This window comes from Canis lupus, chromosome 17, assembly GCF_003254725.2.
Source record: "Canis lupus dingo isolate Sandy chromosome 17, ASM325472v2, whole genome shotgun sequence".
NCBI classification, from domain to species: Eukaryota; Metazoa; Chordata; class Mammalia; order Carnivora; family Canidae; genus Canis; species Canis lupus.
Genome location: NC_064259.1, coordinates 21714327 through 21735582, shown reverse-complemented (window position 1 = coordinate 21735582; position 21256 = coordinate 21714327). Strand labels below are relative to the sequence as shown.

General features: G+C 41.0%; 3 protein-coding genes across 17 annotated transcripts in view; 2 read left to right on the top strand and 1 right to left on the bottom strand.

Moving 5' to 3' along the window:
- Positions 1 to 16909, bottom strand: part of LOC112664610 (solute carrier family 4 member 1 adaptor protein) — an 81682-nt gene extending 64773 nt beyond the window's left edge. For all 3 annotated transcript variants that reach the window (XM_049096093.1, XM_049096091.1, XM_049096092.1), the window contains exons 1-9: positions 16197 to 16909; positions 15789 to 15981; positions 13170 to 13292; positions 11900 to 11960; positions 11449 to 11588; positions 6073 to 6233; positions 5219 to 5288; positions 4254 to 4440; positions 102 to 213 (exon numbers count right to left, since the gene is read on the bottom strand). In XM_049096093.1, coding sequence (XP_048952050.1) covers positions 102 to 213; positions 4254 to 4440; positions 5219 to 5288; positions 6073 to 6233; positions 11449 to 11588; positions 11900 to 11960; positions 13170 to 13292; positions 15789 to 15981; positions 16197 to 16859 — 1710 coding nt within the window. In that variant the 5' untranslated portion in view covers positions 16860 to 16909. The remainder of the gene's footprint in view (positions 1 to 101; positions 214 to 4253; positions 4441 to 5218; positions 5289 to 6072; positions 6234 to 11448; positions 11589 to 11899; positions 11961 to 13169; positions 13293 to 15788; positions 15982 to 16196) is intronic.
- A 60-nt stretch (positions 16910 to 16969) lies between these two features.
- Positions 16970 to 21256, top strand: part of LOC112662604 (STAGA complex 65 subunit gamma) — a 64399-nt gene continuing 60112 nt past the window's right edge. Inside the window, exons 1-2 of one of the 7 annotated variants that reach the window (XM_049096115.1) lie at positions 17414 to 17452; positions 18202 to 18302. The gene's annotated coding sequence lies outside the window, so the exon portion shown is untranslated. Of the gene's footprint in view, positions 17095 to 17312; positions 17464 to 17566; positions 17706 to 18201; positions 18303 to 21256 lie in introns of those variants that run through there. The other 6 variants (XM_049096116.1, XM_049096117.1, XM_049096114.1 and 3 more) reach the window with 6 other exon arrangements.
- LOC112651131 (STAGA complex 65 subunit gamma) overlaps positions 17414 to 21256 on the top strand; it is a 63955-nt gene continuing 60112 nt past the window's right edge. For 6 of the 7 annotated variants that reach the window (XR_007403319.1, XR_007403320.1, XM_049096119.1 and 3 more), the window contains exons 1-3: positions 17414 to 17452; positions 18202 to 18302; positions 18946 to 19564. Coding sequence is in view for 4 of the 7 variants with exons in the window: in XM_049096119.1 (XP_048952076.1) it covers positions 19152 to 19564 (413 nt within the window). In the remaining 3 variants the exon portion in view is untranslated. Of the gene's footprint in view, positions 17453 to 18195; positions 18303 to 18945; positions 19565 to 21256 lie in introns of those variants that run through there. The other variant, XR_007403318.1, reaches the window with a different exon arrangement.

The following is a 21256-nucleotide window of genomic DNA, read 5'->3' as shown; positions in this document are numbered from 1 at the left end:
CAACATTTGTCACTAATTAATAAATTGATGGTCAATGTACCTATCAGTTAATGCAAACTGACTTGAGAGCTAAAAGTTTAACACCATGACCCACAACTTACCCCTACTGTTCCCGTTTTTAATTTGAATTTGCTTCCTCCTTTCATGGCACCAAAAAGAGGCAATGTAAGCTTTTTAGCTTTGTTTTCCACATCTGTAGTCTGACTTTCAGTCCTAAGAAGAAAGAACAGTTATACGTATCTATTCTGGCAAGGCCAAGATTTTATCTAAAAACACCCTGGACGATGACAAACTTTTGGCAAAACAAAAATTTCCAAAAAATGAACATCTAAGCATACAAATGGGAAAAGGCCAAGAGAATCTGAATGCTGACTCTCACAGACAGGGCTATTCAGAGCAAGATGAGGGTCTGACTTTAGTAAGTTGTAATATGCCACGACTTCACCTTCACCTTCATAAAATGATACTGACTACAAAGGTCATTGACAAAGGGGCAAGACCCCATTCCTTGCCACCGAATGGCAGGATGAGTCCATGGTGTAAAGCCCTATTTTCCACCAACCTCTCAAGAGGATTCATAGTGTCTTACTTACCTGGAGTTCACACTTATAACCACACACAAAAGCTCTGATCACAGAAGTTTAAAAAAAAAAAAGTGTGTGTAGGAGCTACACTGCATGATAAGTAATGACAAAGACATATGAGAGACCTTACAACTAATGAGCTTGTCACCATTCTCAATGGCCAAAGAGAGGGTTTTTTTGTTTGTTTTGTTTTGTTTTGTTTTGTTTTGTTTTGCCAAAGAGTTCTAATAGCTGAGACCACTAGGGTAAAGCTGAAAAAGAGCAAAAACAAGAGATTGTAGAAATTAAGAAAGAGCAGAGGGAAACAAGAAATGAGCAAAAACAAAACAGATAGCAGTTGAGTTGACCAGACACTCAGAGAGTAGGCGAGATAGCATGAGGAGAGAGAGGGAAGGACAGGCCTGCATTCTGGAATATAGGGATCGAGATGGCACTCCAGACACACAGGGACCCATATGAGAAACTGACCTTGCCGTTCCATGCTAAAGCCCCATATGCCACTACTGCCTTCTTCTACCTAAGTCCTATCCCCTCAGCAGTGTTCCTGAGCGTAGCCTTAGCCGCATGCTCTCTACCACAGACACACCCATTGCCTTGCTAAGGCCACCAGAAGAATTCTGCCTGGCTGGCTTTAAAGACTCTTTGACAAATACTATCCTTCACAGGCCCTCTTCAAAGGCTTCAGGAAGATTCTGGCATACAAAGACAAAGTCAAGAACAACACAGATATTTTTCAGCTCTATTAAATAGCTTGGCTGGTCTGGAGGATGAGCAAAGACACCCCAAAGATATGAAAAGACAGAAGATGGGATCGCAATCAAGAGCTACTTGGGTCAGGCGGGAAAAATGTTAGATAGAAAGTTTGGAAGTTCAACCCTCAAGTCAGAAGAGGAGAGAGAAGGTATACACATCTAAAGGACAGATCTAATGTAGGAAAGGGAGGAGAAATTAAGCAGACACGCAGACAGCATGAAGGGAGGCTCTGGAGGAAGTTGGCATACCCTCCCTCACAGGGATGACTTACCAAGAGAAACGATTTTGGAGTTAGAATTAAAACTCAATGTTAATGTTCACCTGTTCTATGTCTTGGGAGTTTTTATCCTTTCTCCATAAACACAATGTTATAAACAGCTGCTAGGTATAAGCAAAATAGGACAATGATGACAATAATAATACATACATGCCGGCACTTTGTCAAGTGCTATTCATGTTATCTTCCTTTTTTTAAAAAGATTTTATTTTAGTAGAAAAAAAGAGAGAGAGAGCACCATGAATGCGAGAGGGGCAGAGGGAGAGAGAATCCCAAGCAGACTTGCTGCTAAGCACAGAGCCTGACGTGGGGCTCAATCCCATGACCCTGAGATCCTGACCCAAGGCAAAACCAGGAATAGGATGCCCAACTGACTGAGCCACCCAGACACCTCTCTTCATGTCATCTTTCAACATCATTAGTACTTCTAATTTACAGCTGAAGGAAGCAAAGGTCAAAGAAATTACATAACTTGCCTCAAAATGCCCAAAGAGCTGAGAATGAAAAGAACTAAGAATGAAAGCCAGGGAGTCTAACTTGAGTGCTAACTCCCCTCCTTACTATTAGTAAATGAAATACTACTTGGGTCATAGACTTTTGTGGACTGACCTAGGAATCACTGTATGAAATATCCAAACTATACATACATCTTTTAAAAATCTGCTAGTAATTTGGGGATTAATTTTCTGTACAGATGATCAAGGGCTCCAAAAACATCTCTATTAAAAAAAAAGGTGCCTTCTAATATCTAGATACTTATCTATGCAATGTCCCTAGCATCAAATTATAGGCTTTGTATATGGGAAAGGGGCTGCCTAAATGCTTACACAATCTAAAGCAGCACTGTCCACGGGGCACTTGGTGGCTCAGTCATTTAAGTGGCCAGCTTTTGATCCCAACTCTGGTCTGGATCTCAGGATGGTGAGTTGAGACCCAAGTCGGGCTCCACGCCCAGCATGGAGCCTACTTAAAGCAGCACTGTCCAACAGAACTTTCTGCAATAATGGAAATGTTCTACTTCTACAATGTCCAATACAGAAGCTACTAGCTACAATGTGGCTACTGAGAACTTGAAATGTGATTACTTCATTAAAGAACTGAATTTTTAATTTCATTTAATTTTAATGTCACAGGAGACTATTGGGTGCTATATAGGACAGCACAATTTTAAATAAAATAAGAAACTTTCCAGAGTTAATTATCTTCATAAATGAGTCATCCCACCCAGGCAATACCCAGTTTTTGAGATGTCTACCTGGATTGTGCTCATTGGGAATTGCTCGTTTCCAACAACCTACTCAACATTTTCAAAATTTGTTGAGACCACATAGAACAAAATTTGAAAATACTGTCAAGTTGAAAGGTTGGATCTTATTCTCACTCTCTCACACACATACACACACACACACCACGTATACATTCATACACTCACAAATACAAGCCGAGTCTGGGAAAAACTATTCCCAAAATCCTATTTACAAATTACTCAAAAATTTTCTAGATTTCTGCAAATGGACTTAGGTTAATTTCTTCCAATAATTTACACAAAAATCAAAGTTAACCAATAAAATCAACTTTAGGGGATTATGCCTTCCCCCATTTTAAAGGAAGAAAGTCCACTTTAAAGTATTTAAATATAGGGGGGCACCTGGGTGGCTCAGTCCAGTGGGCATCTGGCTCTTGATTACAGCTCAGGTCGTGATATCGGGGTTATGGGATTGAGCCCTGTTATCAGGGCTAGGTCCTCAGTAGAGTCTGCTTGTCCCTCTCCCTCTGCTCCTCCCCTGCCTTGTGTTCTCGCTCTCAAATAAATAAATAAATAATATATTTTTTACACAGTATTTAAATATATTAAAGTTATCAACCGGTTCTTAGGAATGACAAATCAAGTGCTAAAATGACAATCTGTACTTTTATTTCCTCTGGGGTTTTAAAATCATAGATTAGGGCAGGCCGGGTGGCTCAGCAGTTTAGCGCTGCCTTCGGCCGAGGGCGTGATCCTGGAGACCTGGGATCGAGTCCCACATTGGGCTCCCTGCATGGAGCCTGCTTCTCCCTCTGCCTGTGTCTCTGCCTCTCTCTCTCTCTCCCCCTCTCTCTGTGTCTCTTATGAATAAATAAAATCTTTAAAAAATAAAAAATAAGATAAAATCATAGATTAAAAGATTACATTATTATATTTGTATTTCCCTTATGAGCAAGATTGAGCACTTTTTTTACATAGTTAAGAGCTATGTTTATTTCTTTCTCAGTGGCCTGTCAGTTAATACCCCTTTCCCATTTTTCTCTTTGCTAGATGGTTGTCTACTCATTCAAAGGTCTTTATATATTGGGGATACTAATCTTTTGTGCATGTTGCTCTTTAAAGAAGTTTACTCTGCATTAAAAGATTAAGTAAAAAATTCAGAGTCTTCCAATGAAACAAGAATCAATAGAGTTTTCTCTAAAAATTCCATAGCAGTCTATATTTCATAAATGAAATGGGTTTTGACTCTGAAATCACTGTCTCCTGTGCTTTAAAGGGCCTCTTACATTCTATTTCTATTCTGTAATGATTATGTAAGAAAACAATGATATAATTCAAAATGTTATCTATTCAAACATGCCTTCTTAAAATTTTAATTATAATGAAGACTTACTTTTTCAGCTCTGGAATCTCTGCTGGTTTTACAATTTTTATCAACCCTTTAAGTCTCTGTTGTTCTTTCCTAAGTTCAAAAGTTCTCAGGTGAAGTTTCTTCCGGGACACACCATCCAATGCACTCCCTGATTTCATTTCTGACATGAATGCATCTAAAGAGTCCTGAGATGGTGACTCTGATAGAGCTGTCCAAGAAAGCATAATACATGTTCAGAAAAATGGCCTCAAATATTTTAAAATTCAGCCAAAGTTTCCATAGAAAAGTCACTAACAAGGGCACCTGGGTGGCTCAACAGGTTAAGCATCCAACTCTGGATTTTAGATCAGGTCATGATCTCAGAGTCATGAGATCAAGCCCCATGTCAGGCTCCACACTCAGGAAGGAGTCTGCTTAAGATTCTCTCTCCCTCTGCCCGCTCTACTCTCTCTCTCAAATAAATAAATCCTTTTAAAAAAAATCCACTAACATAAAGCTGGATAGAGGACATTATTCATATTAGGAATAAGAAAACAGGTGATAATTTGAAGACCTTGGGATATCACTTTGCCTCAATGGGCTTCATTTTCATCATCTATTACATAAAGAGCTTAAACCAAATAATTTATAATGTTCTTTCTCATTCAAAGATGCTATGTTGCTCCTTAGAAAGGCTCCAGGGACACCTGGGTGGCTCAGCGGTTTAGCGCCTGCCTTCCGCCCAGGCGGCGTGATCCTGGAGAACTGGGATCGAGTCTCACATTGGGCTCCCAGAATGGAGACGGCTTCTCCCTCTGCCTGTGTCTCTGCCTCTCTTTCTCTCTGTGTCTCTCATGAATAAATAAATAAAAATCTTTAAAAAAATTAAAAAAAAGAAAGGCTCCATATTTTGTAGATCTTATTAGCCTCAGTGCTGACAAGCATATAGCGTATAGTACCTATGATAGACGCCCAATACATGTTTGTTTAATAGGTCATTAACTTACCTTTGCTTGAGGCTTTCAGTTTCTCAGAAATTTCAGAGAGTTCCTTTTCAGCATCATTTAATTTTGCAACCTGTAATACCCAAATTAACAGGGTGAACAAATGTTTTTCTTCTCTCAAAATATGGTAGCTTTCCTGTCTTCCTCCTATTTTCACTATTGTTACAAGAGGATTTTTTTGTTTGTTTAAGAGGATTAATTCAGAAATCCACTTAAATCTGAATTTTATGGAGCTAACATTTTTCACGTGTTTAATTTGAATTAATTTCTGAATTAATTCATAATTAAACTGAATGTACAGAATATAGACTTGTTACTCAAAAGAAAGAACTCAAGGCATTTGTTTTCATTGGTGAATCAAAAAATAGATGTTAGGTAATGTTTTAAAGCTCTCAATACTACTTAATATAGTGAAAACACATGCCATCTTATGACGATTTCATAAAGGATATACTGTTTAAGACTATTAATAAAGTATACTCCTCAAAATTCCTTTCACAATTCTTGACTGCCAAAAGTCTGAAGTTGATTTCACTTCAGAATGTCTAAATTTTCCTTTCTTTTTGGATATGCTGTTAATCATATTCAAAGAAGGTTCATTAATAAATCAGTATCTACCTAGAGGTAGACAGAGGCTAGCAGCAAGCCAAACTTTTTTCCAACCTGGATAAGACTGGTTATTACTAACAAATTGACAGATCAAGAAAGTTATACTTCACTACCAGATTTCAATGCTATTGCTTTTTTTTTTTTTAATGCTATTGCTTTAAAAATTAAAATTTTGAAACAAATTTAAATAATATATTATCTTATATAAAAATTGAACTACCACAGCTATTTCTATAAGTAAAACTTGCCAATGATTCAAAGGTCTCTGGCTTCTCATCAATCTTCCCAGCCTTTTTCATTCGGTTCAGACGCTTCTTTTCAACGAGGCCAGTCCGATCAAGAAATGTGTCATCATCACTATCATAAAAGTCTTCATCCTCCCAGTTCTTGGCTTTCCTTTTTCGAGATACTAGGAGATAAAATAAATGGTAATGAAATGAGTTTTTTTTTTTGTTTTTTTTTTTTTATGATAGTCACACACAGAGAGAGAGAGAGGGGCAGACATAGGCAGAGGGAGAAGCAGGCTCCATGCACCGGGAGCCCGACGTGGGATTCAATCCCGGGTCTCCAGGATCACGCCCTGGGCCAAAGGCAGGCGCTAAACCGCTGTACCACCCAGGGATCCCCTGAAATGAGTTTTAAAAAAAGAAAAAGGCAAGTAGGTAAGCAACTTAAAATATCAATTACTGCAAGACTCAATAAGCTGTCAAACTACATATAAAAACAAAGGGTTGAGACTTTATGCTAAGTGAAATAAACCAGACACACATGATTCCACTTATAGGAGTTAATTAGAGTAGTTCAATTCACAGAGACAGAAGGTAGAATGGTAATTACCAGGGGCTGGGGGAAGGAAGAAAAGAAGTTAGTGTTCAGTGGGTACAAAGTTTTAATAGGGGAAGATGAGAAACTTCTGAGATGGACAGTAGTGATGGTTGCACAAGAATGTGAATGTATTTAATACACTTAATACTTACAATGGTAATTTTATGTGATGTATATTTTACCACAATGAAAGAATTAAAACAAAGGGCTAATTTATTTAGTGAACAAGAAGTTCTCAAAAATCAATGAGTTAAAAAAGGAAAAAGGTAAACAAAGAAAAGGCTAATAATCCTTAAAGAATAATTTTAAAAATAATGAAAGCAGTTCACAGAAAAAGAAATCCAAATGGTGAAAAAAAGATGTTAAACATTTTTTAATAATTAAAAAATACAAATTAGGGCAGCCTGGGTGGCTCAGCAGTTTAGCACCGCCTTCAGCCCAGGGCGTGGTCCTAGAGACCCGGGATCGAGTCCCATGTTAGGCTCCCTGCATGGAGCCTGCTTCTCCCTCTGCCTGTGTCTCTGCCTCTCTCTTGTCTCTCTGTGTAGTGTCATGAATAAATAAATAAAATCTTTAAAAAAGAAAAAAAATACAAATTAAAATAATGAGATACCACTTCTCACCTATATATTAGAAAAAAGATTAATAATACCCAATTTGGCAAGGGTATGGGGAAATGGAACTCTCAAACAACTGTTGGGAATATACATTAATACAACCTTTTTGATGGTCAATATCACAACATCTGTCAATAATAAAAACACAACTGACCAGCAATTCCACTAGAGAAATTTATCCTATAGATATCAATGCAACATTGTTTGTAACCATGAAAATGTATAAAGCTTATAATAGGGGACTACGGGACCTATTACTTTCTTGTCTACCCTATGCCATCTTATTCCCCTTGTTCTGGTAAAAGTATCCCTTTTCTTCTAGAAAACTCCTCCCCCATTCCATCTGGATTAGGGGTACTCAAGTGACCAAAGCCAAATCAGTAAGAATCTTTCCCTTATATTTATATTTAGATATAAGGAAAAAAAGACTCTCTTTCCAATGAAGTTAGGAAAGAGGGAAGATATAAATTCAGGCTGTGAGCAGTCAGCTTTTCTGCATAGGATAAGAATCTATCTGTAAAATAAAACCATGGACTCATAAAACTGATCAGATTTACACAGACAGCTTTTATAGTATCCTGGTGATACTGACAGTTCTAGTTTGATAGGACCAGAATTTAAAAGTCCTGGTTCACGCAGTTCTTCCTTCAATGCTGTAAGCTACTCTTCCCACCTTCTAGAGCCAATAACTTTTCTCCCTTAAGCTAGTTTGAATTGGGTTTCTATTACTTACAACCAAAACAGTCCTTATTAATATAAACTTCGTAATTTCCAGGTTAAGATGGTACATTAAACACACATCTCTAAGTTTACTCTCTCCTCATATCCCACTAAAGCTGTAGTAAAGAGATCTTTTTAAAAAACACAAATTTAATAAATAAATAAATACACTAATATACTGGGGCTGCTGGCTGGCTTAGTTGGTAGAGCACCTAACTCCTGATCTCAGGGTTGTGAGTTTGAGTCCAATGCTCGGTAAAGAGCTTCCTTAAAAAATAAGTAAACAAAAAGATAAAAATACTAAACCTACAAATCAGACAGAATGAGAGAAGGGATAGTAACATTTCATTTTTGGAAATTATTAAGTAGACAGACAGGTGGAAACTAACTTAGCAGAACTAATAAAGATGAACTCTAAACCAATAGTGAGGAAAGCTGAGAACCAATCTGATGATACTGCAGAATCTACAAAAGGATCTGGAACTGAGGATGGATAGTAGTGCTAAAATAAGCAGAACAGAGTAAAAGCTAGTTGAGAAATAGATTCTCCTCCCTGCCTGCTCACTTCCTTCCCATCCCCAGAAAAAAATCCAGAAGTTAATCTCTAGAAAGGGTAAGATGGAAAGTCTGCATTGTGGACTGACCAGTTGACAAGAGCATGGGTACTATATTCTAAAAATAGTACCGTCCTGAAAATAGCTGGATATTGAGAATCTGCTCAGCTATCTTCCAGCCTCTAGCTCCAGGAATTTCATGCAGGAGATTGGAATAATATTCTCTGAGGAATCCTGCCAGCAGAAGAGGAAAAACCTAAGGACACTACATGAGGAATTCCCCAATAAAGGGCCCACCAACATCATTCTATTATTATTGCTCAAAATTAGGAAGTCTCACCTATATAATCCAAGCTGTCAAGCACCTTTTTTGTCCCTAAATAAGAATCTACAACCAAGAACTATACAACTGAGAAACACCTCTAAAACTTTAAAATTTTTTAAAATTATTTATTCATGAGAGACACAGAGAAAGGCAGAGACATAGGCAGAGGGAGAAGCAGGTTCCCTGAGGGGAGCCCGATGTGGGACTCGATCCCAGGACCCCGGGGGGATCACGATCTGAGCCCAAGACAGACACTCAACCACTGAACCACCCAGGTGCCCTGAGAAACACCTCGAATGTGCAGGATAGAGACCACACACAAAAAAGAAAAGCAATCTGAAGGACACAGATTAGCAGTGTGATGAGATATTTACAACCCATGAAACGATAGCATATTATGTTTTTAAAATGAATATTCAGGGACATCTGGATGGCTCAGTTAGTTAAGCATCTGCCTTTTTTTTTTTTTTTTTAAGATTTTATTTATTTATTCATGAGAGACACAGAGAGAGGGAGGCAGAGACATAGGCAGAGGGAGAAGCAGGCTCCATGCAGGGAGCCCAATGTGGGACTCAATCCCAGGACCCTGGGATCACACCTTGAGCCAAAGGCAGATGCTCAACTGCTGAGCCACCCAGGCATCCTGAACGTCTGACTCTTGATTTTGGCTCGGGTCATGAGATAAAGTCCTGTATCTGGCTCTGTGCTTAGTGCTGACTCTGCTTGAGATTATCTCTTTCTCTCCCTGTCCCCCTGCCCCTCCCCTTGTTCGTACTCCTGCCTGCACACTCTCTCTCAAATAAATAAATAAAATCTTTTCTAAAAAATGAATGTTCAAAGGACAAAAATGAACCTTGGAAATTAAAATCTTGATAGCAAACTAGAGATAGAAAGATAAAGCTGCAGAAATCTCCCAGAAAGAACAAAAAGACATTGAGATAACAAAGCAAAGAAAAAAGAAAACTTATATGGTCAGTCTAAGATGTTCAATATCTAGTAACAAAATTCCAGAGAGAAAGAGAAAACAGAGGGATTAAATGACTAATGGCTAATTTCAGAAATGTTTCTGAACAGTATCAAGAGTAAAGCTAAAATAGTTATATTTTCAGAATGGAGAATTTAATAAAGTTTACTTGCTATACATCCTTTCTGAGGAATCCACTAGAGGATTTCCACCAAAATGAGAGTAGATCAAGAAAAATGAAAGATGTGAAATCCACTGAAGACTATAATCATCCATGCCCTCTACTGTAGTACCAGCTTTTTAATCTGCTAAAACTATAGAAAGAAATACTCCAATAAAACAAGGAATACACCAAGAAACATGAGAATCTGGGAATCAAGAAACAGAAAATTTAACCCTGAAAAAAGACAAAGGAAATCTCAAGGATAACAGCAAAGTAAGGTCCAGTTGACAGTCCTGCAGCAATTCAGAGAGCACTAAGTCCTAAAAAAATAGTGCTCTTTAGGAGAAATGTTTCCAAAAAAGTCAGAACTGATCAATTATTTAATGTGATTGACGATGTGAGAAAATATATTTAAAGGTTATTGAAAGGTGTGGGAAGAATGATCAAGAGCTATAAAATCCAAATACATAAAAAACACACATAATTATTAACTTTAGGAAAAACAAAAGAAAAAACTGCTGAGTTATGACTAATATTTGCATAAACATAATCATGTAAATACTAATATAACAGAGTCAGTAGATGTTTAAAATAAATGACTCAAAATAAAGCAGCACATTCTTCCTTTTTAGAAATATGGATATTTTTAAATGCCAAAAGGAATAACTGAAAGAGTTAAAAAGCCTTCTAAAGTTGAAGACTGAGGAGGGGCAGGGCAAGGAACAGGTGTATTCTGTTATGAGTCATTGGTAGTCTTATTTTTTTTTAATGTTTTATTTATTTATTCATGAGAGACACAGAGAGAGAGAGTGAGGCAGAGACACAGCAGTGAGAGAAGCAGGCTCCATGCAGAGAGCCCGATGTGGGACTCGATCCAGGGTCTTCAAGATCCCATCCTGGGCTGAAGGTGGCACCAAACCACTGAGCTGCCCGGGCTATCCAGTGCTTACTTTTATTAAAGGACCTAATTTTTTTTTTTAAGATTTTATTTATTTATTCACGATAGACATAGGGAGAGAGAGAGGTAGACACACAGGCAGAGGGAGAAGCAGGCTCCATGGCGGGAGCCCAAGGCAGGACTCAATCCCAGGACTCCAGGATCGCGCCCTGGGCCAAAGGCAGGCGCCAAACTGCTGAGCCACCCAGGGATCCCCCTAAAGGACCTAATTCTGAACATATATCTATACCCATAAAAAAATGTCTAGGAGAATATATACAATGGCTTCCTTTGAATACTGAGATATGGAATCTTTTCTTTTCACTACAGAATTCTATACAGTTTACACTTTCCCCTGAAAGATATTTTATTGCCTTGTGTTAAATTTTCCTTCCTTTTCTCTTTCTTTTTCTTTGTCTCTGTCCATCTCTATCTCTTTCCCCCCCTCTTCCTCCTTCTCCCTCCCTCTCTGTCTCCTCTGCTTTCTTTCTTTTAAAGAAAAAAAAGACTTCCACATACCTGCCTCCTGCCGCAGCAATCCCAAAGTATCAAGGATTCGACAAGCTTCCAGTGAACATTGGATCATTGCTTCTTTTTTCTTTCCTGAATGAATGGCCTCAGCTACCAGTTGTTTTCCAGTTGAATCATCCACAGGTAATCTATATTGGTTTGGAGGGAATCACAGCACAACACTAAGCTCTAATTTTCACCAAAAAAACTAATATGCTGTGATAATAGTTATTTTTTGACATGCTTTTATAATCTCTCATTCATCTTGTTCTATCTTGCCAAGGTTGGACTTCAAATCTTTTCCTCATACCTCTGACCCATCCCACTCCATTTGCCAAATTATCAAAGCCCAAATTCAGGTATACCCTAAAAATAAGACTGAAGTTACTCTTTGGGTTTGTTGTCTACAACCTGAAATTGGCCACTTTCAGAAATGGACATTAATGAGAACAGAACATACCTCACCCTGCAGAGCCAAGTGCTATGCCCCTGTTCATCAAATTCATATTCTAATTCTTCTCCTGTGGGAGGAAGAAAGGCAAAACAATTTTAATAACATCTGAAAACTATTAGTTGAGACAAAGGGAAAAGAGAGGAAGGGTTAAATAAGAATATCAAATTCCCATGCCACACCGAATACTAAATTTCAAAGCATTTCACTTCTTATTCCTAGGGATTATCATTGAATAATAAAATTAAGATGAACTTGGGGACCCTGGGTGGCTGGCTCAGTCAGTTAAGGGGCCAACTCTTGATTTCAGCTCAGGTCATGAACTCAGGGTCTGGGATAGAGCCCTGCATTAGGCTCCACACTCAGCAGGGAGTCTGCTTCAGGAATCTCTCTCCCTCTGCCCCTCCCCCTACTTGCTCTCTTTCTCTAAAATAAATAAATATTTTTTAAAAATTAGGATGAGCTTGAGGCAAAGAAAAGCAAACTCAGATCGGGGTGCCTCGGTGGCTCAATTGGTTAAGCATCTGCCTTCAGCTCAGGTCATGATCCTAGGGTCTTGGGATCTAGCCCCATGTCGGGCTCCCTGCTCAACAGGAGCTTGCTTCTCCCTCTGTCCTCTGCTCGTTCGTGCTCTCTCTTGCTATTTCTATCTCTCTCAAATAAAAGAATAAAATCTTAAAAAAAAAAAAAAAAGAAAGGCAAACAGATCAAAACTCCCCCAAAATGGCTTTATCCACTATATAGCAGCTTTCACACTTATTTAAGTTGTAGATGTAGTTAATTTCTCATAACTGCCTGGTTTTTAGAAGCATAAATATTAAGTGCAGAATGTATCCAGTTCACATACATATTCATAAACACACAGAGATATTCTCTCAAAGCATCACTACTGAAACAATCCTCTGTGGAAACATCCCTTACATCATATAAAGTGAACATTCATGTTAAGGATTATAAAAGATCAGATGAATTAGAAACAAAAAAATTTAAGACATTAGGACAATCTCCCCACCACCCAAGTCTAAGATCTTTTGAGAAGAATGGGACAAGTCAAAAAAAAAAAAAAAAAAAGTAGTCTCTTTTTCCAAGATGGGAAGAACTAACAAGACTTTTACTATTTTCAAAATAAACCTGAAGCGATCGACCATAGGGCAAGAACTGATTAAGAGGAACAGCAGAACAGCAGATAAAATACAGCATTTCTAAGTACCCTGAAGATCTATAAAACAACTCTGCAATGGATACCTTTTACTGGCAGGGTCAGAATCTGTTTACGTACCTTCTCGGTCAAAAAAACCTTGGAGAGCCTTTTTTGGATCCTTTATATAAAAGGCCTCCCTTTCCTGCTGAAACTCTAAGACAATGGGGTTCTCTTCAGCCTCATCCTCTACAGCATCTTCTCCTACAGGACATGGGAAAGAACAGACAGACATAAGAAGAGACTATCTTAATGACACCCACTTTCCATTCAGCCTGCACAAACATACAGTTATCAATGAAAAGAAAGGTGAGGGGTCGGGGAGAAGGGGGCAAACACAAAAGCACTAGTATAAATATCTTTAGTTTTTCTAAATTGTGGGACAAATTAAAACTTGCTTTCATGGCATCTTATTTTTTTTTCTCCATCACTATATTTTATTTTATTTTTTTATTTTTTAAAACGAAGTCTTTTTTTTTTTTTAAGATTTTATTTATTTATTCATGAGAGACACACAGAGAGAGAGAAAGAGGCAGAGACACAGGCAGAGGGAGAAGCAGGCTCCATGCAGGGAGCCCGATGTGGGACTCGATCCCGGATCTCCAGGATCACGCCCTGGGCTGAAGGCAGTACTAAACCGCTGAGCCACCCGGGCTGCCCTCCATCACTATATTTTAAAAACAAAATTACCTACCACATTGTCCATGGAAAAAAACCTAAGCTTCTTGCTCTGGTATTCCTGCTCTCTAACAACTGGGTCTAATACTCTGTATCCATTATAATTTATTAATATTTACCATATCTGCCATATAGGCTGGTCTACTCATTACTCGGTTAAAATCATCAATCCCGGGGGCCTGCGTGGCTCAGTTAGTTAAGCTTCTGCCTTCAGCTCAGGTCATGATCCCAGGGTCCTGGGATTGAGTCAGGACCCTGCTCAGCGGGGAGTCGGCTTCTCCCTCTCCCTCTGCCTGCCACTCCCCAGGATTGTGCATCTCTCTCTCATTCTCTCTTTCTCTGTGTCAAATAAAAACACAAATAATCTTAAAAAAAAAAAAATCATCAATCCCTGCCCTGAAAACGATCCTCAATACTAAGCTTCCTGGGGGCTAATTTTCTTTTCCTTCAAATTCCAGGTCAAGACACATCTGTTTGTAAACTTAAAAACTTTCTCAAATTTAAAGTCAGTGTTGCCCAACAGCAATATGAAAGCCACACATGCAACTTTTTATCTTCAGGGTGCCTGAGTAGCTCAGGTGGTTAAGGGTCCAAATCTAGATTTCAGCTCAGGTCATGATCTCAGGGTAGTGGGGAGCCTTTATCCGGTTCCACACTCAGTGCAGAGTCTGCTTGAGATACTGTCTCTCCTTCTCCCTCTCTCTCTGCCCCTCCCCCGGCTCACACCTGTTTTCTCTCTAAATAAACACAATCTTTAAAAAAACTTTTTTAGGGATCCCTGGGTGGCGCAAGCGGTTTGGCGCCTGCCTTTGGCCCAGGGCACGATCCTGGAGACCCAGGATCGAATCCCACGTCGGGCTCCCGGTGCATGGAGCCTGCTTCTCCCTCTGCCTGTGTCTCTGCCTCCCTCTCTCTCTCTCTGTGTGTGTGTGTGTGTGTGACTATCATAAATAAATTAAAAAAAAAAACTTTATTTTCTAGTAGCCACATTAAAAAGGGGAATCAGGGCAGCCTGGGTGGCTCAGCAGTTTGCTGCTGCCTTCAGCCCCGGGCGTTGTCCTGGGGACCTGGGGTCGGATCCTGTGTCGGGCTCCCTGCATGGAGCCTGCTTCTCTCTCTGCCTGTGCCCCTGCCTCTTTCTCTGTGTGTGTGTGTCTCTAATGAATAAATAAATGAAATCTTAAAAAAAAAAAAATGGGTGGGGGAAATCAGGTAAAACTATTACCATGTAATCAATATGAAAATAATACGAATATTTTACATTACTTTTTCACAGTAAGCCTTTAAATCTAGTGTGTATTTTACGTTACAAGTCAGTTTGGACTAGTCATAATTTAAGTGTCCAATAACCACATATGGGTAATGGCTACTATATTGGACAGTGCACGTCTAAGTCCTCAGTGATTACTCCCTTCTCTAAACCCTTACTTTAGCATATTTAGGGTTTCTAGCTTTGTTTTACACTTACGAAGTAATTTCATCATATTTATCCAATCTTCCCAACACTACATTAAGATGATCTTCTTTTTATATTCCTGGTTCCTGAATACCCATCCTCCAAACCTGCCTGGCATTATAGAAAACTCCATTTATTCTTCTGGCCAAGGGACAAGCTTTCTCTGATCAGCTATTTCACATTTCAGGGAATTTACATACATAAAGTACAAAAAAAATGAGGCACTATCCTACACTGAACATTCCATGGTTTTTGATTGAATGTAGTTCCAGGGGATCCCTGCGTGGCGCAGCGGTTTTGGCGCCTGCCTTTGGCCCAGGGCGCGATCCTGGAGACCCGGGATCGAATCCCACATCGGGCTCCCGGTGCATGGAGCCTGCTTCTCCCTCGGCCTATGTCTCTGCCTCTCTCTCTCTCTCTCTCTCTGTGACTATCATAAAAAAAAAAAAAAAATTGAATGTAGTTCCAGCCCCTCCAGTGATGATAATCAAGATCAGAGCTCTATATACATACCACTTGTAGTGAATTTACAATATTAGGTTCCGGCAGCAATTTTAATCTCTTACCCATTCCCCAGGTACAGCCCATTTCATCATCTTGACTACTAGTATTTCTCTTCCTTTCGGTGGTGTCCACTTCTTCCTCATCCGAGTCTTCTCCCAACATCTTCTTCTCCAACATCATTTGCTGCTGCTTGCGCAATTCCTTCAGTTGCGTTACGGTCAGCTCGGATTCTGCCTCTCGGTCTTCCTCTGGTCCCTGATGAACCAAGCGAAAGAATTCTTTCAGAGTTCAGGAGTGTGGGAGTCACTTTCAGAAATATGGCAACGGGAACACGTGTCCGCAGAGGAGCCAGATTCCCCCACTTTGTCCTCGGGGACGGGGAGAACCTCCTTCTTCACAGAAAGCGTAAGCAACTCTGGAACCCAGGCCGGTGCACTCCAGAGATTTCCGCATTACGTTGTTCTACTTACCTGAAGAAGAAAGAGCCGGGTGCTGCCTCCAAAGCGAAGAACGTGCCCGACGTGGACGCGACGATAGGTGCGGGGTGGGATGCGGGTTTTGTTAAGAAAAGTGCCGTGGGTGCTTCCCAGATCGTAAAGGTAGAAGCCCGGCCCTTGGCCGTCGCATTCTCCTTCGAGGCCGGCCGCCCTGTGCTGCAGCACGGCGTGGTACCGGGACACCGAAGGGTGCTCCAGGCACACGTCGCAGCTAGACAGCCTCCCGAAGAGGCAGCAACTCGTCCCTTTCAAGCTGCGGGTGCCAAGGATGGTGCCGCCCTTGAGCGTCTCTAGGCTGTAGGGGGCCGAGGCGGGGCCGCCCCACGGCGGCTCCCGGTAAGGGGGAGCCCGGGCCGGGCCGCCAGCTGAAGGAGCCGCTGAGGGGGGCCGCGGCTGCTCCGTCGGTGGACTCCTGGTGTCCCCGCTGTCGGGCTGGACTGGCGGGACGTCGGGCTCCCCGGGGTCGGGCTCTGGCAGCGCCGTGGGCCTTTCCTTCTTTACCTCCTCAGGGTTCGAAGGACTGGTGGCCGGAGCTTTGCCCCGCACGACCGGGGGCACCGGCAGGGTTGGTTTCTTGAAGTCATCACTGCGCTCTTGCGAAGCCAGCGACTCGGACGGAGAGGGACTATCAGCCATCCTCGGGCGGGTGCACTCTCAAAATCTGTTCCTGGGAAACCTACCCCCGCAGTCTCTAAGTTCCTCTCTCCTCTCCCTCTCCGCCTCTCCGCCTCTCCTCTCTCTCTCTCTCTCTCTCTCAGCTCCCAGCGGCTTCTCTGGGCAGCGATGGCGGAGTTGCTCCTTCACCACCCACACACGACGTTACGAAGAGGGCAACATCACGGGAAGGAAAAAACAGTAAAAGGAGACCGAGGTGCTGTGAAAATGGGGACATCTTTAGAGGGTGCAACCTGTCGTAATAGCTTCCTGTGGCATATCCTGCGTGAGGAGAAGCGCTTCCGACAGCCTAGGACCACCCGTCACCTAGCCAGCTTTCGCGGGCCTGGCGACCCTCGCCTCAGGCCTTTCCGAGTCGTGCAGTCTTCCAGCCCAACTCCCGTGACGCGGCAGTGAATAGTCGCGCTTCCGTGCCACGGTCCAGGCCCAGACCTCCTCGTCTCCCAGCCGCCCCGCCCGGCATCAATGACTCCAGGCCCTTGCGCCTCCTCACCCTGACTGGGAGCTGCCGAGGACCGGGGCTTTCTTTGAACTTATTCTTCGTGTTCTTTTCGGTGAAATTAAGGTTTTATTTTGTTCTGTTTGGTCCCTTCGTTGACCCATTTCTTTGTTCATTTTGTTTTTCGGAAGCCAGTTACTGAGACTGCATAGTGTAGTGGTTAGGGGCGCAGACTCTGGAGCCTGTCTTGATTTTCTCCCTCCGTCATTTGCGACGTTGGGCAAGACGGTGGGCCTCAGCTTCTGCCTCTGAAAAATGGGATAGATGTGGAGATTGAATTAAACAGTAAAGACAAAGCCTGGCACATGGTAAGCACGCAACAAATGCCAAATATACTGTGCGCCAGACACTGTACAAAGATCATGGGGGTAGATGGAAGGACAAACTCGACTGAGAGAAGTCTTAGTTTCAATCCAGGTATAAATGCTGTGGTGAAGACATGAGAAGTGCTGTGAGAATATAAGGAAGGGAGATTTCCTGGGGCGGTGATGGAGACTGGTGACCTAAACTATACTTAAATACTATACTTATAAACTATACTTAAATCGAATACAAGTCTGCCAGGGATGTAGTGCGTGGAGGGGCATTTCTGGCAGAGATCACCACTTAAAGGGTCAACTGGAAATACATGACATGCTCAAGAAACTGAATAGTCGTGATACGGTTAGAACCAGGGTGGAAATTTCCTCCAGGAAGCTCCTTCTTTGTGCTTTCACTGCACCAGGTCTGTGTCTCTAGAACAGCCCTTACCATACACTTCCATATTGAAATGTTCTGTTTATATATTTCTCTCCCTCACCTCAGGTCAGGGATCTTGCAGTGGTGTTTGTCTTCTTCCATAATGCCTGGCATTTGATAAACGTTTGTTGAACTTGAAGAGACATATGGGCAACGAATCCGGAAAGGTGGGTTAAGTCAGATTGCAGATTTTGATGAATGGTAGCTCCAAGACTCCTGGCTGACTTTTTCCAGTAAGCAAAGAGAAGTTGTTAGATGGGAGTCTTAAAAAGATGAAGTCTAGCAGCACTGGAGCATAGATTAGATACAGGGAGATACTGAAGTAAGGGATACCAATTAGGAGGCAGCAGAAATCACTGAGATTCTTCTGTATATATGTCAGAGGCTGAATGCGTAAGGCCATTTAGATTACTGGTCAATAGATTTTTTCATCGGGACCAGGGAAAAGGTTGCCTGTGTTTGACACACATAGTAAGAACCACCTCTTCCTATCTTTAACTCTACCCCCCACCCCACCCCCCTTTCTCCTACTGATTCAGGACGGATGTGTCGAGATACCCTGAGAAATACTCCAGGTCTCATTTGAGGATCTTGCCTTGCAGATTGTTCAGGATTGAGCATGATGGTAGTTCTCGTAATGAGTTAGTGGGGTAATATTGAAAACATGGACACTAGCCCTCCCAATACCATTGCAGCTTTTAGTCTACTAATGACCCAAATTCCACCTGTGGTTCAGTCCAGTAGGAATTGTCATTGTATGTGACTGTGATGAATGGCATCTAACAGTTATATTTCTCTTAATTTCTTCAGGGAGAACATCTTTGGTCCTACAGTGTTGCTGACATTGACATTTTCTGAGTGGTCTTGAACAGCCTACTTTCTATGTAAATAACTGGCTAGACTTCACTTTTTTTTTTTTTTTTTTACTATAGAAGCCTATAACCTAGAGATTTAAAAACACTGCTTTTAGGTCACTACTACATTTATCTAGAAGGTTCTTCCTTTCTTATTCCAAAATGTTGAGATACTGGGGAGAGATACCCATCTCATCAAGCCAGACCAACAGAAGTTCTTTTGATTTGCTCCCACGGGAGTTCCGTCTAGTGGAAGTCCATGACCCACCACTGCACCAGCCCTCAGCCAACAAGCCCAAGCCCCCTACAATGTTGGACATCCCCTCAGAGCCATGCAGCCTCACCATCCATACTATTCAGCTGATCCAGCACAACCGACGTCTGCGCAATCTCATTGCCACAGCTCAGGCCCAGAGTCAGCAACAGACAGAAGGTGTAAAGACCGAAGAGAGTGAACCTCTTCCCTCTTGCCCTGGGTCACCTCCTCTTCCTGATGACCTCCTGCCTATAGATTGTAAGAATCCCAATGCGCCATTCCAGATCCGGCACAGTGACCCAGAGAGTGACTTTTATCGGTAAGACAAGGCTTTGCTATTTCTTTTTTCCAAAAAGTCTTCGCAACAGCACTGTTAAGCATGCAGTCCTAATTCCATGAGGAAACGGACTATAAGAGTAATCGACATGGCCAAAGTTGCTCAGGTAATTGGAAGGAAGTCTAAGACTTGAATCCTGATCTTCCATATCCGGAGTCTGTGTCTTTTACTTTTGAGGTAACAAATATTTATTGAGTGCCTGTTACATGCCAAACATTTTACTAGGAGCAAGATACTGCACTAGTATGTTAAAGAAGCCATGGCCTCAGTCCTCAGAGTTTAGTCTTTCTGTTTGATTTAAAATGTACATTATGGGTTTAGGTTAGTATCCTCAAGTTGAGATTCATGGATTTACTCTCATATTATTAGGAATCCATAAGTTCTATACAAGAATTTTAAGTTGTGTACAGTTGACCCTTGAACAACATGAGTTTAAATTGTGTGGGTCCACTTACATGTGGATGTTTTTACAGTACAGTACTAGAAATGGATTTTCCTTACGATTTTCTTTTTTCTAGCTGACTTATTATAAGAATACAGTATATAATACATATAAACATACAAAAGAAGTGTTAATCAACTTTATATATTATCACTAAGGCTTCCAGTCAGTAGTGGGCTAGTATAAATCATTGGGGTGCGTGGCTGTTTCAGACAGAAGAGCACGTGAAATCTTGATCTCGGGGTCATGAGTTCAAGCTCCATATCAATATAGAGATTACTAAAAAAATAAGGTAAAATACACTTTTAAAAAAAGTTGGCTGTTAATCATTAAGTTTTGGGGAGTCAGAGCTGTTTGTGGATTTTCAACTGCACAGGGAGTTGGTGCCCCTAACCCCTATGTTGTTCAAGGGTCCAGCTATATTTTCATTGTGATAACATCACTTTAGAAGTAATGTAAAAATGTTCTTGATCCTTGCTACTCAAAATCTGGTCTCAGACTAGGAGCATCAACATCACCTGGGAACCTATTACGAATTCAGAGTTTCAGGCCCTACCCAGCCTCCTGAATCAGAATCTTCATTTTAGGGACGTCTGGGTGGCTCAGTGGTTGAGCATCTGCTTTTGCTCAGGTAATGATCCTGGGGTCCTGGGATTGAGTCCCACATTGGGCTCCCCAGAGGGAGCCTGCTTCTCCCTCTGCTTGTGTCTCTGCCTCTCTCTTTGTCTCTCATGAATAAATAAATAAAATCTTTAAAAAAAAAATTCTTCATTTTAACAAGATCTCCAGAAGATTCATATGTGTATTTAAGTTTGAGAAGCCCTGCTCCATATCCTCTAAACGACTGCTTTATGATATAATGCTACTACTGCATTTCAGTGTGTAAGTTTGCATCTGGTGCCAAAAAATTATTTTTCATTTTGAAATTTGTCAGACCAAAGAAAAATTTAAATAATAGTACAAGAAATGGCTAAATACTCTTTACCAGGATTCACCAATTGTTAACATTTTGCCACATCTGTTTTCTCTCACATGTGTATAAGCATGTATACACACACATACACACATAAATAAATGCATAACAATTGTAAATATATACACGTACAGTCTTTGCCAAATATTTTAAAGTTGCACATATCTCAGTATTTCACCCCTTAATTCTTTTTTTTTTTTTTTTATGTAAGTCACACAGAGAGAGAGAGAAGCAGAGACACAGGCAGAGGGAGAAGCAG